The following is an 18,380-nucleotide window of genomic DNA, read 5'->3' as shown; positions in this document are numbered from 1 at the left end:
GATGGGGAAGGACTTTTTGAGGGAACCATGGGTGGTAGTGGCAGAAAGACAGGCTCCTGCAGGCGCCCCATTGCCAACTGCCACATTAGAAAAATGTGCCAAGTATAAGCTCTTACTGGCAGGACCCATGTTTAATCAGGGGATACTGTTGATTGAGTAGATAGGTGACAGAACTGGCATCAGGATTGTAGCATCGGCTGCTTGCTTATTCTGCATCTCTGTTAAGTACTCCATTTTGCGTGCTGACTATTTGTTTTTAAGACTGGGAGCTGCCTGTGAACATGGGCAGGCCTTTACTTCAGAGCGAAGGGTCATCTTCTATGAAAAGTCGAATACCCTGGATGATGTGCTAAAGAGGCTTTAGCTGGGCACTGCCCTGATACTTTCGTTGCAGGATCTGTCCTGTAACAGGTACCTATGTGACATTCTTGGTAGGCATCTTCTCTTGCCCAGAAAGAGGAGACACTGCAGTTCTAAGTATGCAACTACAGTCATACCTCAGGTTGAAGTTGCTTCAGGTTGAGCATTTATTATTATTATTATTATTTTCAGGTTGTGCTCCGTGGTGACCGGGAAGTAACAAAATGCGTTACTTCTGGGTTTCGCTGCTCGTGCATGTGCAAAATAACATCACGCGCATGCACAGATGCGGCGAATCGCGACCCGCGGATGCGCAGACGTGGGTTGCGTTCACTTCAGGATGCGAATGGGGCTCCAGACTGGATCCCGTTCACAACCAGCAGTACCACTGTATGGTGTATGTTTGCAAAGGAATGCCTTTAAAAGCTGACGGCAGAAATTAAGCAAACTGAACCGTTTCACGTTTTCACTCTGGGAGCAAGTGCATTTGTAAAAATTCTGTCTGTTGAGAAGAAGTCAAGGTGACAACCCCGTCCATTTGAAGTCAAAGAAAATAATTCATAAGCCTCCGTTATTTCATCAGTGGAAAAGCTCAATTTCCCTTTTTAACACCCTTTCAAACTTACATTAGCCATGCCCTTTCTCAACTTTGAAGAATACGGCATTTATTAATTGTTTAGCTTATTGTGTCATTGGCAACACCAGATCTTGTCTCCTTACACTGTCCGTCATACATTCTTCTCAGAGTAAATGCAGGAATTCTCTTCTAAAGACACAAAAGTAAATAAGGTTATAGCATAGGGCTTGGCTATAGATAACCAGTTGCTAAAATAGAGAGAGGTAGTGTTAAATGAATGATATAAGATCAGTAAGGCCAAATAAACTTACTTTCCTTAAAATTAGGTAATTCAAAGATCGGCAGGTAAATTTCAAACACATTCCCAAACGTACACAGTGTACATTTGTGGCATGACAAAACGGATGCTTTGATGGGTGGTTGTTGATGCCTTATATCATTACTATCATTATTAATCATTGAACTAATTATAGCCACCTGTCAGTAAATATGCCCTGGGCAGCTTACGAAAAAGCACAAAAATAAAAATAGGACATTGAGGCTGTAATCCTATTCACACTTAGCTGGGAGTAAGTCCAACTGAACACAGTGGTGATTACTTCCGAGTTAGAGTTGCGATGTGTGATTAATATATTTTATTCAATTACTTTCACTGTCAGTGTCATTGATGGTAACTTTATTTTCTGTTCGTGTTGTACCAGTTATATTGTAATAATAGGAAAACTCCTTGGGAAATTGCCAGTATAAATATAGCCGCCATTCAGAATTTCTCAGGTGAAATCCTATTCAATTAGCAAACCTCTGGGAAGCCTGCCCCTGAAATTAAAATTTCCCCAACTCAGCAAAGTGTGAGCAACTGAAAATATAAGGCTTGGTCTTGATCTCTGTTGGTACCCAACGGCAGCTAAGGTGGGGCTGTAAAAAAATAACTGAAGCACCAACTCATATTTCCAAAATAAACATGTGATAGGCCAGTAGTAATGGATATTGCCCCAAGTTCTTTGCTACAGTGGAAATCACGGTGGGAAGTCGGAGGAAGTGCTCTGAGGTAATTTCACTGTGAAATTATTTCTGAAGCCAGCTTCCTGGAAATCTTTAAACGCCAGATGCTATTCTTAGAACATTACTCAATTGGTGAATATGTTGACTGCAAATTTCAAAAGCAAGGGATGTGCCGAGGGAGACAATTTAGTTTGTTCAGACCTGGTATGCCCTTTCACCTGCCAAATTGGTAGCATTCAATGCCTTCTTCTTCTTATCCTGCTTCTCTCACAGCTTCTAATTGGGGAGCTTGAGGAGAGATGATAATAATTCCTGTATAGGAGAAAAATAAATGCCATTCTGACAGGAATAAGTCTTCACAAACCAAAGTTGTTGTTGTTGTTGTTTCAAGATTAGCTTCTAGAGTCCCGGGAATGGTAGTTTGTTATGGGTGCTGGGAATTATAGCTCTGTGAGAGAATTTTTTTGGGGGGAGCCATGTGCATTAAATGGATGGTGTGCATGTAGTTGATGTGCATAGTACCCAAGGCCAGCCAAGCTGCTTTGGCACATAAAGCCAAAATCCCACAAGTTCTACTCCTTCTCCAGGGCAGTAAAATTACAATAACTTAAGTAACTAATCGTTTTTTGCCCTTTCAAGACTCTTTCAATCAGCTACCTGAGGCAGTCACCTCACTAAGCATTATGGTGGGGCCGGCCCTACCACTTTTTACCATACGTTGCTTTTTTGCAAAGTGGCCCCACAAAATAAACCTTCCAGCACATAGAAAGCGATCCTACCCAGCCTACAGACTTCCTCTCTGATTTGTCAACTTTATTTGGGTGCACTTTTAGATTTACATAACCTTCACATGAAAAAACATATCCTAGTGGCAAACAATAGAAAAGATCACAATGCCCTTAGAGTTCAGATAAATCGAGAGGAAACATGTTCCAGGGTTTATTTATTAGAAATAATATTTCAAAACTAAAGGTAATGCATTGTATTGTTGTGCTCTTTTAGATAACCTTTTAAAGCCAACATATCCTCTGAATTACACCAATTATTTCCAAACAGATACATTCATTACATTCCCATAAGAATTCAGCTGTGAAGCTTTTCCAGAGTTATCCCTTTATGAATGGTCAAATGCAGGAGACACTGTTTGCAGGAAGAATTCACACACAAAAAATTCCTCTTTGACATTCCCTCATCTCTTTGTTTCTGGCTAGTAGCCTATAGATTTAGTCCTTCTACGGTTTCAGTTATTTTTCTTCACCCTCTACAGTGGTACCTCGGGTTACAGACGCTTCAGGTTACAGACGCTTCAGGTTACAGACTCCGCTAACCCAGAAAGAGTGCTTCAGGTTAAGAACTTTGCTTCAGGATGAGAACAGAAATTGTGCTCCGGCGGCGCGGCGGCAGCAGGAGGCCCCATTAGCTAAAGTGGTGCTTCAGGTTAAGAACAGTTTCAGGTTCAGAACGGACCTCCGGAACGAATTAAGTACTTAACCTGAGGTACCACTGTATTGTACTTTTGCAAATTATTCTATAGCCTTTGTTCTGCCCAGTTTTGCAAAGCGTACCGAAAGCTCTACACTGAGGCTACATTTCAAGGAAAGAAAGCTCTATTCTGGCAACATCAAACGTAAATTCCAGGTCTACTAAATTCTGCTCTGCTTCAGCGGAACCATCTGGAATATGTGCCAGATGTTGGCTACTTTATTGGGAAGCTTCAGGGGGATCCATTTGAGAGACCATCTAAGGCGTAATTAGACTAAGGAACATTTGTTTCTCCAGCTGTCCTACTTTTAAAGTCTTCTCTTGGACTATTCTGTTAATTCAAAATCAAGTTCACCTTAGATGCTCCAGCCTAATGGACTTGGGAAAGGAACTGTTTTAAAAGTTAAGCCCACCTTGCAAGCAGTCTTCTTGTAATTGTTCAACCCTACATGCTGTTTCCTCAGGGGGGCTCTGGCAGAATTTAGCCTTGCCTTAGGTTACACCCGATGTTTACAAGCTCAAGGATGCAGTTACGTAACTGAATCTATAACAGGATTATGTATGGGTCACACTGCCTAGAGAAGGACTACTATAGCCCAAACCAGGATGCTCCTAAAGGCATGCTAATGCAGATGAAAATTCTAGATTACTGAAGGACGCACCCTTGAGCTCTAACATCAATATCAACTCAGTACCTAGTTGGTGAAAAGGTGCTGCAGAGGTCTGTCTTGTAGAAAAAATAAACTGTATCATGTAGAATGGCAGACCTTCCAAGTGTACCTATTTTCCAGAGACAGCCCCAGATTTACAGAAGCCGTCCCAGTTTCTGATTTCAACCCAGAATGTCCCGGTTTTCTTTAGGATGTCCCTATTTGCGTCAGAGAAATGTGGCTTCCCCCCCCCAAAAAAAAAATCCTAGGAACTGTAGTGCGTTAAGGGTGCTGGGAATTGCAACTCTGTGAAACGTAAGCTCATAGCTGCCAACGTTTCCCTTTTTTAAAGGGAAATTCCCTTATTCCGAATAGGATTCCTTGCAAGAAAAGGGAAAAGTTGACAGCTATGCATAAGCTACAGTTTTTCAGGACTCTTTGGCGGAAGCTATGTGCTTTAAATATATGGTGTTGATGTGACCTAAGATAATGTCATGCAAGGGTGGTACTTACTGTTTGGGAACACATACCCTCAAACATTTAGCAGCAGGGTACCGGTACATTGAGGCCCTTCAGTTATTGAGAGGAAGCATTAATGCTGTGAGAAAGACTTTCAGTGCTGGAGTTTTTCTCTGAACTCCTGCTGAACTCTTTCTCCTGCAGAAGTATTACTGAGAAGCTTAGTTTGATCATGCCCTGAGACAATGCATGCATTTTGCCATTGCTCTTGCCAGGAAACTGAGAAAGCCAGGGAAACTCGGGGGGTTCCTGCCAAATATCCCCCCAATACAAGCTGCTGCAATGGGGCGGGTAGGGGGAGGCGTCCCAGCTCTTACATATATATTTAACAAATTGCATTAGTCCCCGTAACTTCTCCCAAATCTAAAGCAAGCAGACACCCCACCCTTTGCACTACTTAATTCTGGAGTCTGGACGGTAATGGAATCGGCTTCTATCAAGCCTCTTCTCCTGGGAATTCCAGCAAGCCTCTTCTCCACCTTTCCCCTTGAAGAATGTCTCAGTCACCTGGCTGTGAGTTCTGCCACTATGTGGTGGGAATCTTGTACTGACAGGTCTGTAACAACCCAGTACTTGATTATTATTTTTACGCTCACTAAGGGCCAAGTAGCACACCATGGTAGAAGCATAAGTTGCAGCTATACCGTTGCTTTTCCTTTAATGAATTATAGGCGAAGGGTGTCTTTATTGAGACCGCAGCATACATGAAGGAGGTTGATACCTTCCTTCTCCAAACATGATTGGGACCAAAGACACACCCTCTTCTTGTATGGCTGTGATGCTTAGAAAATAAGTTCCCATTAGTGCCAAGAAGTAAACCTATTTCTGTCTTCCAGCTTTCCAGCCAATGAGTGCAAAAGCACTGAACTAATTAAAAAGCACTAGGCAGATTTTAAATGACATCATTTCATTTTTTGTTCATATTCCCTACAATAAACTCACAACTTTTTTGATCACAACATTTTTGGCTAAGGGACAGTGCCGGATTTACGTATAAGCAAAACAAGTTTTAGCTTAGGGCCCACTCTCTTGGGGGCCCCCAGAAAATGTAAAGGAAAAAAACACCTGGATGTACATTTCTAAAATATAAGATAAAAAACAAATAAAATAAAACCTACATACAGCAACAGTGTTTTGTGTTGTGCAGGCTCCTATGGTGTAAGAAATGGGCCCCGCCTGCTAGCCTGCTCCCTAAAATATCACTGGTTTGCTCATTTCTATATAAAGGGGAACCTTAGTTCTCAAACTTAATCCGTTCCGGAAGTCTGTTTGTTGTTGACGGAGGACAGCTGGACATATAATGGGCCCCATTACCTTCAGTAGCTTAGGGCCTCATCAAACCTAAATCCGGCCCTGCTAAGGGACAGTAGATCTTTGAGTCATAATTTACTATGTACATAGATGGGAGGTTACTTGTTAGCTTTCAGTATCAGCAGCCAGGTGAAAAGTGCATTCAATGCTGAAAACTTCTACAACTGGTTCCTCCCCGCCCCTCCCAAAAAACCACATAGCTTTCCAAAGCTCTTCTTACTAATTCTTTCCATGACAAGCCAACTCCTCATTTCTTATCTTGAGTTTTTCTGATTAGTAGCTGAACACCTGTACAATGCTAGGATTTTGATAAAGCTGCAAGAGTTCAGTTTTATAGTATCCAGTTGCACTTGCAATGCAAGATTATAAGATTGTATACTATATATAACAAGATTACCAGATGTCCCCATTTCCCGGGGACAGTCCCCAGATTTCCAAATCAGTCCCCTGACAAAATCCGATCATTTCCTACTGAAGTTGAAAAGTTTCCCCAGATTCACTGAAAAACATCTGGTAGCCTTAATATATAAGACAGCAATCTTAAAAGTGCTTTGATATTTGGAGAAACTTGCGGTTGTCTGCAGCTCATCCCTGTGGGTGGCAAAGCCATCTTGTGTGATGGTTTCAAGGAGTGCACAATTGTTATTTTGCCATTCAACAATTTGCAAATGCTTAGCTATACCAAATCAAGTGCCTGAACTATGAGTAGTCGATTGCAATTAGCTGAGCTTGGTGTGTGTGTGTGTTTGACCTGAGGAGGTGAATGCAAATAATTAAAACTCAGAGAGCTCTGAATAAACACCAACCTTTCGATGAGGTATCTTAGCAGACTGTGGCATTAAAAATAGTATCATTCTGGGCTGGAAAGTTCAAAATGTTGTATTGATTTAATTAAAGGCTTGCTAATTGGCAATGGCTATGAAGAAACTGGGGACTGGACTGAGCCAGTATGTGGAAGAAAACTCAGGGTATTTTTTCCAACATTTAATTAGCGGAACAGTATTGCTATACAAATGCATGGAACAGCCACCTGTCAATGGGAACAGCTAAATATGGTCTCTTCAATGTGCCATTTAGACTTGAACTTTAGATGGGGGTAAATTGAAACAACCAGGGTACGGACTATAGCAGGAGCAAGAAGGTAGTTTTAGTAAATCCCAGGCACAGCTGAGGCGTGTATTGGAAAGAAAGAAGCAGACACCAGTCACTGGGTGAAATTAGGACACAATTTTGTTTCTTTGTGGGCCTGAAAAGGGGTCTGCAGCATCTGTCTTCCCCACCGCAAAACACCCACTGCTGAAGTGATCTGTGATGTTTATACCCCAAGATGAAAATCCATGTGTTTCCCATCATCTGACAAAAGCCCGAACAAATATGCATTGGGTGAAGAAAATAAGAAGGGAATGCTTTCCCTCCCACTTTGTCCTATTTAGCACAGCCTCTCATTCAAGGCTACGAAAGTAGCAAGGACTGCAAAATCAGGATATTATAAGGCTGTTTTATATTTGAGGTGGAAAATCCATCAGAAGGTGGCCTTAACTCCTGTATGCAGTTCTATAACAATATTCTCATCTGGTGAAATTACTAATTACTAGGATGGCAAAATGTTGAGAGGCAAAATCAGCTCATGGTGGCTGCTCCACAATGCTGGCTTTGAGACATTTTGGCACCTCTGTTGAAAACGACACTTCATCTGATCTCCACCCCCCTACTCGGTAATGATAGATTAAGAGGAGGGAAAGTGCTCTCCTTCAGGGTGGAATCTTCTGCTCGACAAAACTGCTTCTTGATAATGCTGGCTGTGTTCCTGCTCTTCAAAAGAGCTATTGTGTGAATATTCCTTGTGGTACTTTAACTACAAAAGTTTGCCTGCATCTTCGTGACATCTTACTTGTTTAAAAGGCCTCTAATCAGCTTCCCTAGCTATCTTGCCTGCTCAAAGTGCAGAGAAAAACTAACACACAACTAAAATAGATTTGAAAAGTATTTCCTCCCCTACAGAAACAAGGTTTGCAATCCTGTGTACACTACCTGGGATCAAGTCCCCTTGAACTCACTACTTCTGAGAAGAAATATATGCTCACTCTCCACAGATCGTGACACTAGACTCCTGCTTTGTTGTCTGATAAAGTGATAATTTTCCCACAGTTCCAAGGTCTGCACTACAAAGAATAGAATTACAGTGGAACCTCAGTTTTTGAGCGTCTCGGAAGCTGAACGTTTTGGAAGCCAAACTCCAAAAACCCGAAAGTAATTGCTTCCGTTTTTTTAAAAAAATAATATTTATCACTTTTAAAACTTACAAAAAGGAAAAAGAAAAAAGACAAAAAGAAAAGAAACAACAAGAAAAGGAAAGAACAATACAATACAATATATAAACAATACAAAACACAACATTAACCTAAACAAAACAAAAAAAAAACAATTTAAAAACATACATTGTACCATTTCAGTAATCTATCTTTCATACCCTTGTTTCATTGACCTCCTCTCACCTCCCTTTTTGTATTCCACTTCTATTAATTGTTTCAGCAATTCCTTTCCATCTTTCTCTATTTTCTGTCATATAAATATCTTAACTTATTTTTACCCTTATTTTCCATTAATACTATAATGCTTATTTATGCTTAACTCCTTATAACATTTCAACTAAAGCCATAAGATTTCATTCCAACATTTTTCTAACACTCAGTAATTTTACAATATTTCTATTTCTGAAAATAAACTTTAAAACTTTTCCAATCTTCTTCCACCATCTCTTCTCCCTGGTCTCGGATACTGCCAGTCATTCGTCAATTCCAAATAGTCCATCAACCTGGTGATCTTCTGTCCGAGGCTCTTAACTCTTTTCCAAGTCCCTTCTGTAGGTCTTCTTCATATTTATACATGCACTTTACTTTGTCTTCTACTGATCTTGTTCTTATTTTCCTTCCTTTGATACTGAAGAGCAGATCTCGGGGAAGCTCCAACCTAGCAATGCTTTTATTCCTTCTCGACAGGTCAACCAAATCTCCATGGTTAAATCTAAAATCCATAAGGTATTTCAGGACATGTTTCAAAATTCCTCCAAATCCAAAGGCCTCCACAGCTCCAATCTCCTCATGACCCAAGTCCAAATCCCAAAAGTCAGTAAATCCCTGCATAAAGGGATCCTCCAGTCCAGGCAGGGCTCCGATCCTCAAAATCTGACTTTTTCTAGAATCAATCATAAAAGGCCTCAACTTATAGTCCTCAATTTGCCTCTGTAAGGCTGGGACTCCCACTTGTATTACTTTAGGTTCAACAACAGCAACTTTCTCCTTCGCCTTCTCAACAATTTGCCCTGTCAAAGTAGATTCCTGTATCAGATCCTGAATAATTTCTGTATTGATAGCCACTTTTTGTCCCAAGTTAGTCACTTTTTGTCCCAAGTTATCAATTTTAGTAGTCTTCTTGTGGAGTTGTTCCAACGAGTGACTTATCTTGCATAATGGAATCACTAAAGCTTCTTCTGTCGACATTCTCAAATAGTCCAAGGACAATCCCTGATTCTCACAGTCTCTTATATTGCAGCTGGTTCCCCCAGCTCGGATAACAGTTTCAAAAGCTACCTCTAGAGGGAAACAGTTTCTATTTGTGTCAATCCTTTTAAGCACAGTTCAAACAGTAAATATAGTTTCATTTTTCAGTTACTTTTCCTCCTTTTTAAACGCAGAAGAGGACAATGGAAACAATATACTACTCTTATTTAGCTAACTGTCAAAATACGTTCTATTCACAGCCAATGAACTTCAAAACGTTAATCTTACTGGCAAAACCCTTTCCAGGTTCGGAGCAGTGGTGATTTAATTTCCAACACTCTCTCCTGCAGGCTTGCGCGATCCAAAATTTCCCCCCTCTTCTCCTGCTTCCAAGGGCGGGTTTAATAGTTTTAATCGATGGAAGTTTAATCCTTTGCAGAAGACTTTCCAAGACCTTAGCTTGCAGCGTCTTTGCTTCGATCTATTTACAAAAGGGGAAGGTGGACTTCCTGTTTAAAACCTTCCCGTTTCGGTGCCAAATTAAGATATTTATAGGTCCAATTTTCCGTTCTACTCACGGGTAGTTGTTTAAAATCGAATTGTCCACAGGAAAAAGTCAGCACTCTCCGGCAACAGCAATGCGGCTTCACTCCGTGAAAGAAGCAATCAATTCGAAGCACCGCGCCGCTCACCCCACGTCGCTCCGGATCCCCGAAACCAGGTCTCCCTGCGAGTAGGGGAGGCGCCAAAGGTGCCAGCCGAATCCCAGGTTCACAGGCTTCTCCCGCCTGTGATTTTTAGTGGGTCTCCGCCTTCGCCGTGGCGGCCAAACCCTGTTTCCACGGAGCAAATTCCTCTCAATCAGAGGAATTCAGCCATTGCCAGAGGCGCTAACCCGGAAGTCCCAGTAATTGCTTCCGTTTTCGAACGCGCCTCAGAAATCAAACGGCTTCCGCTGTGTGTTTTTCTTTTTTCTCAATGGATTTTGCCGACTGCCCATTGCTCCTTGGTTTTTGAATGCCTCAGAAGTCAAACGGTCTTCCAGAACAGATTACGTTTGAAAACCGAGGTTCCACTGTAGCACTTTGCTGAGTGTAACACACCTGTTAAATTTACCTGAGTTTCATATTAACAGAAAGAACTAAAATATCTAAATTTCTCTGTCACTGTATGAGATTCTGCAGCACGCTTAAAAAAACAAAAAAACTAAAAATGTTCTGGTTCTGTTTTTGTTTTTTTGCTTTTAAGGCTATTGGACGGCCACATCTCCCTCCCTACTGGTCTCTAGGGTACCAGCTTTCACGATGGGGATATCCTGACATTGGTGCAGTAGAACAGGTTGTGAAGCGCATGACAGAGTATGGCATCCCCTACGTAAGTGGGCATTTTGCAATGTGTATTTAAATTGGTTTCCCAGGGGGAAACAATGGACAAGAACAAATTGTATCCCTAAAAGAACAGCATTGATAATGTTTGTTGGTATTATATTAATTGTATAATTGATAGGGCATGGGATAATTTATGTACCAGCTTTCATTATGGTATCAGCCTGGGCAAAAAGGCAAAACTTAACCTTTGTGCTTTATTCTTCTTAAACACAACATGTTTCTGTTGCAATTGCCAGGATGTCCAGTACGGAGACATTGACTATATGGACCGTAAGCTGGACTTCACATATGACAAAGAAAAGTATGCTGGCCTACCAGAATTCATGCAAGAGTTGAAGAAGGATGGATTGCATTATGTCATTATTCTGGTAAATGAGCTTAAGTACTAACCTTGTTTACATTGCTTTCATTCATACGACTTGCTATATGAATTGTGGCATTGAAGCAAAGATTCTTTCCTCTACTTTCTTTTAGAACAGGATGCTTCCCCCCCCCCCCGGGTAATGTACATTGTACTCTCAGTATGCTCTGTTCAGTTTTTTTCTTTTCTTTTTTGGGGGGGTCCCTAGTGAAAATATGAGAATGGGAGGGGTGGGAAGTGAGTGAGTACTGTGTGGGAGAGGAAGAAAACACAAACACCATTATGGATTTGGGGGGGGGGGTGTGCTGTACAGCAGGGATGGAGGGACATCAGGCCTGGAGGCTACATGAGGTCCTTTAAGCCTCTCTCTCTCTCTCTCTCTCTCTGGCTCTCAGGACTTACCCCTCATTGGCCCCTCTCTGTGCCTTCCTCAAGTGCCTCACTGGAAGGTATCCTCTTGCATCCGGGGCCCTGCCTACTTTTGCTTTTGGCTCCACCCAGCCGCCAAGACCACATAACACTAGTCTTGAAAGACCTACATTGGCTCCCAGTACGTTTCCGAGCACAATTCAAAGTGTTGATGCTGACCTTTAAAGCCCTAAACGGCCTCGACCCACTATACCTGAAGGAGCGTCTCCATCCCCATCGTTTTGCCCGGACACTGAGGTCCAGTGCCGAGGGCCTTCTGGCGGTTCCCTCGCTGCGAGAAGCCAAGTTACAGGGAACCAGGCAGAGGGCCTTCTCGGTAGTGGCACCCGCCCTGTGGAACACCCTCCCATCACATGTCAAGGAAATAAACAACTATCTGACTTTTAGAAGACATCTGAAGGCAGCCCTGTTTAGGGAAGCTTTTAATGTTTACTAGACTATTGTATTTTAATATTTTGTTGGAAGCCGCCCAAAGTGGCTGGGGAAACCCAACCAGATGGGTGGGGTATAAATTATCATCATCATCATCATCATCATTGGCATGGCACCCCAGGGGAATGCGAGCCTTGGGTTTGAAAAAACCTCCCCATCCCTGCTATGTAAAAATTTTGTTATACATCCAGCTCAATGTATCTCTCTGTGAGGGTCTGCATGAATATGAAAAAAGGAATTTCCTGACTACCTTGAACCCACTAAAACCACTGCTTTGGATTTTGTAGGGGGGTGGGGAGTACATTGGTTGTCATGATCATAATCTGTTCATAAGACAGAAGGAAGTTCTTAGGCCATCTTGTGCCCTTTAAAGCACATGTTACCAGAATGGTGTGGGAGCTACTTCTGTGAAGCTAGATTCTTTACTGCTGTGGAAATGTCTGTTGGGAGGAGCCACTGAGACTGGCCAAGTGACATAGTTCCTGTTCATGTCAGCCTCAGGGGAACCCCATCCCTCTGACTGTCATGGATGCTCAGATGAAATGTGCAGCATAAATGCACAAAGCATCATTATAACGCTAGCCTAATAGTTTCCCTCTAAATGCTAGCCTAATATTTCATCTCTAATTCAGAATCCATAAGCATGCCAGAAAACACAGTTCTTCAGTTTAGTAAATCCATCACCAAAGGAAGCACATTAAGAATTCTTAATGCATCCTGCAGACTAATAGGACCTGGTGTTATAATTGCAAGAATACCGATTAAAGCTGAAGAGCACTTTTTGCTTTCTCCCAAGAGCTGTGCTGATGAAAACATGTCAAAAATGGGTCTTTACTTAGAATGGAAGGCGGCATACCATAATCTAGGGACAATGACCGCTCCCCACTTAAAACGGGGGGCGCCTTTTGCGTGGACGCGTGCAGCCCTGGATCTGGAGTGGCCCCATCAGCATAGGCTTTGCCTTCCCTCAGGTGGGATACCTGGAGGTCCCCGCCTACCCCAGTGAGTTGTCCAATCCCACCTGGGGGAAGCGTTGCCAGGGAAACCAGGCCAGGTAGGGGGAGGGATTACCTGCCCACACAATAGAGGGTGGATCTTAATTGTTAATCCTCACTTGGCTCCAGAGCTTCTCCCACCCTACCCACCCTCAGTTAATGCCTTCTTTTGCAGGTTATCTTTTCTTCATAGGTTTTGCAGGTTAACCTGTCTCCACAGGTATGCGGGCGCTGCTACGATAAGGTCGCTGTTAAAGGGCTGGAAAGGAATTTCCCTGCATTGGCAGGTTTCGCCTTTCCCGTAGCAAAACATCACAACTTTGGCGGTATCAGGCCTTGGGCGGAATCCTTTAGTCCATCTTCCTCTTTGCGGCGGCGATACCAGGGTTCCCCGTTAAAGGGGTTTTTGAAGGGAGGCTTTGGCCGTACGCCGAAAGGTCGTCATTGCTCTCCCCTGCGGCGGCGTAACGGGGGCGGCTATCTCTGCTTGAACATATGTTCTCCAGAGCCGGCCCATCCCCCCCCCACACACTGGATAACCCTGATGCTCCCTAGGTCCCCGGCTGGGGACTAGGGAGGGAGAACGCCCAATGCCTGAGCCAAGGTCTACCCACATTTGAAATTTAATAAAGTTGTGGCCAATTTAATCCCATAGCGCGTTGTCTAGAGTCGTTATTCCACATGACGGGGGGGACCACTCGGGATCTGGGGACTCTGCCTGTCCACGCAAATGCAAATGTTCTCAGCCACAGCTGCCTCTGTGAGCTGCTAGGAGGAGGGAGACGATCTGCTCCTCTATGCAGAATACAGTCGTGCCCCGCAAGACGAATGCCTCGCAAGACGGAAAACTCGCTAGACGAAAGAGTTTTCCGTTTTGGAGGTGCTTCGCAAAACGAATTTCCTATGGGCTTGCTTCGCAAGATGAAAATGTCTTGCGAGTTCCTGCGGGTTTCCCCGCCCCTTTTCTAAGCCGCTAAGCCGCTAAGCCGCTAAAAGCCGCTAAAAGCCGCTAAACCGCTAATAGCGCTAATCCGCTAAGCCGTCAATGGGCTTGCTTCGCAAGACGAAAAAACCGCTAGACGAAGAGACTCGCGGAACGGATTCTTTTCGTCTTGCGAGGCACCACTGTAAACTTGTTTCCTTATTAGGAGGTGAACGCGTGAATGGCAAACGCATTTCAGTGTGAAATGCAAGCTAGTAATGACTGACCAGGAGAGTGATGTGGTGGTTTTAATGAACAGCTCAGTGAAGACAGGGTTATGGTGTAGCTACTGTGAAAATGGCAAATGCCCTGCTAGGGATGATTAGCAAAGCCATCAAGAACGAAACCGCCATCTGAAAAATGAATTGCTAGAAAAGGTGAGGCACAGGACAATCAAAATTATCGTGAGTCTGGAGCAACTCTCCTATGAAGAAAGTTCATCATGTTTGGAGCTTTTTAGATACAGTGTTTCGCAAACTTGGGTCTCCAGCTGTTTTGGGACTACAACTGCTATCATTCCTAGCTAGCAAGACCAGGGATGATGGGAATTGTAGTCCGTAAACAGCTAGGGACCCAGGTTTTAGGAACACTGGCTTAGAAGAAATGTAAATTAAGGGGGAGGGACATGATAGAGGTGGCTTTAAAAGAGAATTGGATAATTTCATGGAGGATAAGACTGTTAATGGCTACTAGCCATGATGACTGTGTTCTACCAGTTGCTTGGAATCACGAGTGGTGAGGGTGCAATTGCACTGATGTCTTGCTTGGGCGGCTTCCATGGGCATCTGGTTCTCAACTCTGAGAACAGTGTCCTGGACTAAATGGGCCTTTTGCCTGGCCCGGCAAGGCACTTGCTATGTTCTGCTTACGCATCTATGATAATTAAATCAACGTATAAAGTCAAATAGAGAAGTGAGTGGTGCTGTGGGTTAAACCACAGAAGGTCGGCGGTTCAAATCCCCACGACAGGGTGAGCTCCCATTGCTCGGTCCCAGCTCTTGCCAACCTAGCAGTTTGAAAGCATGTCAAAGTGCAAGTAGATAAATAGGTACCGCTCTGGCGGGAAGGTAAACAGCATTTCCGTGCGCTGCTCTGGTACGCCAGAAGCGGCTTTGTCATGCTGGCCACATGACCCGGAAGCTGTATGCCGGCTCCCTCGGCCAATAAAGCGAGATGAGTGCCGCAACCCCAGAACCGGTCACGACTGGACCTAATAGTCAGGGGTCCCTTTACCTTACCTTTATAAAGCCAAATTAGCTATGCAGTTGTACCCATAATGCTATTAAAGATTTTGAATTTCCTTTTAAGGTCAGGTTCCTCTATTTATCTTTGATCGTGGGGAACTCCCAATGAGCAGTGACTATCTACCTGTTTGTGTTGTCCTTCTGAATGAGCCTCCATATTGTGAAATGCACCAGCTTCCTCTGGACATTGGATTTAGGAGAACAGGGATATTTCCTGGAGCGAATGGTGGAGTGGCTGTGTTCTTCTGACTTCCTGACAGCTGAGTTACTGCTGCTTAATGGAGGGAGATGGGAGATGCGATGGAGAAGCAGCACAAAGCAAACACGTGAGCGGAACCAGTCTGGTGCCTGCTCTACTCATTCATTTGCACCACTTAATGGCGGTCCGAGCCTCGAGCTCCGAGGCAGGACTGCTCCGTTAGTTCGGGTCTCACCCGCTACGGCAAGCGGGGGACCCCTAAAATCACAGGCGCGGAGCCTGTGAACAAAGGAGATTCGGTGGGCACCTTTTGCGCCCCCCGGTACTGTGAGGGAGCCTTTTTAAAGGCTTCTGAGCGGCATCGGGGTAAGCGCGGTGCTGAGAGTCGTCACCCAGCTAGCGGAGTGAAGCCGCGTCGCCATGAGCGGAGAGCGCCGATTCCTTCCTGCAATTGGAATTTGACCACAACACCCGTGAGTAAGATTGGAAAAGTAACGGGACTTTTAAAAAATAAAATTGGCTGAAAACGGGAAAGGCAAAAATTAAGGAAGTCTGCCTCCCCGGAACTGCAGAAGGAATAAAGCAACGAAAATCAAGCTGCACTTAAAGGGAACCTTTCTAATTTTTTTAAGCTGTCAAACTGACATCGGACTTAAAACCTCCCCCCAGACTGGCAGGAGAAGGGGGGAAGGGATTGGAACGTTGTTAATCTGCTGGAAAATTAATGGAAAATTAAGAACTTCCATTGCCAACTCCCCTGGGGTCGGGCTGCCCAAACAAGACACCTGGGACGTGGTCTGTCAAACTCTGAGAAGTGGGGACTTGTTTGCAAAAAAGTTATCGGACCTTAGATGTACTTTGTTGCATTCTGGCCACATAGAAAAATAGAGACTTTACAATTTGGACATTGGAAACTTTTGGCTACTGTTGTATTCCCTTGCTTCTTTGTTGTTTTTCCATCTTTGCCATTTGGATACAATTGAATGCTCCCTCTAGAGGGCCCTATCTGAAACTGTTGCACTTGAAAAAGTAACAGTGGGATTTTCCACTTGGGAATCAACTCTGTGAAAACGACCTTGAGGATATGAGTGCCCCTACAGATGAGATAGTTACAAGGCAGAAAGCAAAACAATCTCACAAGAAAAGGGCCTCTATATCAGGAACTGCAGCTGTGCAGGAAAAAACACCAGCTTCTATGGATCCTATGACTCAGGCTCTACTTAAAATAAATCAATCCCTGGAAGCATTGACAAAACTTTCGACAGAGAACTCTAAAAAATTAACAGAGTTGACAACAAGGTTGGATGTGAATACGGCTAGTGTCGCATCGAACACAGATTCTATAAATAGATTAATTCAGGAAAATTCAGAAACACGAAAGATTGCAGAAAGTGCAAAAATAACAGCTGAAGAGACAAGGGAAAAATTTGGGCCTATTGTTAAAAAAGTGAATGAGCATGATGCAGCCCTCTCCTTACTGGAACTTCAACGTAAAGAGAAGAATTTAAAATTTAGATTGGTGCCTGAAGTGGAAGGGGACAACCTTGTGAAATTTCTCACAGAGAATATCATAACTTTTTGGCGGGAGGAATGGGAGGAAGATGAGGAACTTGAGATAATTTCAGCCTTTCGACTGGGTAGAAGGCAGGACAAAAAACCAAGGGATTGCTTAATTACATTGAGATCAAAAGAAGAAAGAGATAGAATACTGAATTTGCATTACCAAAAGGCACTGGTGATCCAAAATTGTCAGATACAGATTTTTAAGGACATTCCTAAATACATTTTAGAGGTGAGAACATATTACAAGAGTTTAGTAGACCTGCTGAAGAAAAACACCATACCATTCAGATGGGAATTTCCACAAGGATTGTCCTTTAACTTCAATGGAAGGAAGATTAAAATAAAAACAATTCAGGACAAAGAACTATTTCTAGAGAAGTATCTGGAGGATTTGCAGAAAGGAACCGTGGAGGAGAGGGAACCACCCGATATAGCAAATTTGTCATTTGGACTTTCACTACCACCATCGGAGGAAGAGCAGAAGCTTGGAGCAGTTGGAGGAACAGCTACTTAAATACAAAATGTCTCTGCAACTCCTTAGTTGGAACTGTAATGGTTTGAACCTTCCTCGGAAAAGAAGACAGGTTTTTCACATTTTGAAGAAAGAACAATTAGACATAATATGTTTGCAAGAAACCCATATTGCCAGGATACACAGGAAATTATTAATAAATAAGAGACTCGGTCAAGAATTCATCTCATCAGACAAAGTAAAGAAAAGAGGTGTGGTGATCTATGCAAAGGAAAAGTTGGCTCCAAAATTAATATTTAAAGATGAACAAGGAAGATACCTGGCAATTGAAATACAAATTCAAGGAGAAAAGATATTAATTGTGGGAGTTTATGCCCCAAATGAAGGGAAGGCCGAATTCTTTAGGAAGTTGCATGAGACATTAGTTGACTTTTTAGACTATAAAATCCTAATGATGGGAGACATGAATGGAGTTGTCTCAACAAACATGGATAAAGCACAGAGACAAGTGATCTCAAAAGAAGGGAGACTACCAAAGATCTTTTTCGAAATGACTGAAACTATGGACTTGATTGATATTTGGAGAATAAAGAATCCTCTAGAGAGAGAGGGAACCTTCTTCTCTGAAGCAAAAATGACATGGACAAGAATAGACCAAATTTGGATTTCTAGTAGTCTGGCGTCAAGAACAAAAAAAGTAGAAATCTGCCCAAAAACGTGCTCCGACCACAATGCGGTCAAGATGGAGATGAAACTAACAACAACTGGTTCCTTTAGATGGAGAATGAATGACACCCTATTCAAGGATGAAGAGATCCATAAGAAGGCCCTTAAAACATTAAAAGATTATTTTGAGATCAACAGGAAAACAGATGTGGAAAAAAGAATAATCTGGGACGCAAGCAAAGCCGTGA

The 18,380-nt window shown here is 43.0% G+C and overlaps 1 protein-coding gene across 2 annotated transcripts in view; it reads left to right on the top strand.

Moving 5' to 3' along the window:
* Positions 1-18,380, top strand: part of LOC307225864 (sucrase-isomaltase, intestinal-like) — a 104,706-nt gene that overhangs the window by 36,821 nt on the left and 49,505 nt on the right. For both annotated transcript variants that reach the window (XM_079994159.1, XM_079994158.1), the window contains exons 8-9: positions 10,650-10,775; positions 11,026-11,157. In XM_079994159.1, the coding sequence (XP_079850285.1) occupies positions 10,650-10,775; positions 11,026-11,157 (258 nt within the window). The remainder of the gene's footprint in view (positions 1-10,649; positions 10,776-11,025; positions 11,158-18,380) is intronic.

This window comes from Podarcis cretensis, assembly GCF_951804945.1.
Source record: "Podarcis cretensis genome assembly, chromosome: 10".
NCBI lineage: Eukaryota > Metazoa > Chordata > Lepidosauria > Squamata > Lacertidae > Podarcis > Podarcis cretensis.
The sequence above is the reverse complement of the archived record's forward strand: the minus strand, read 5'-3'. Positions and strand labels throughout refer to the sequence as shown.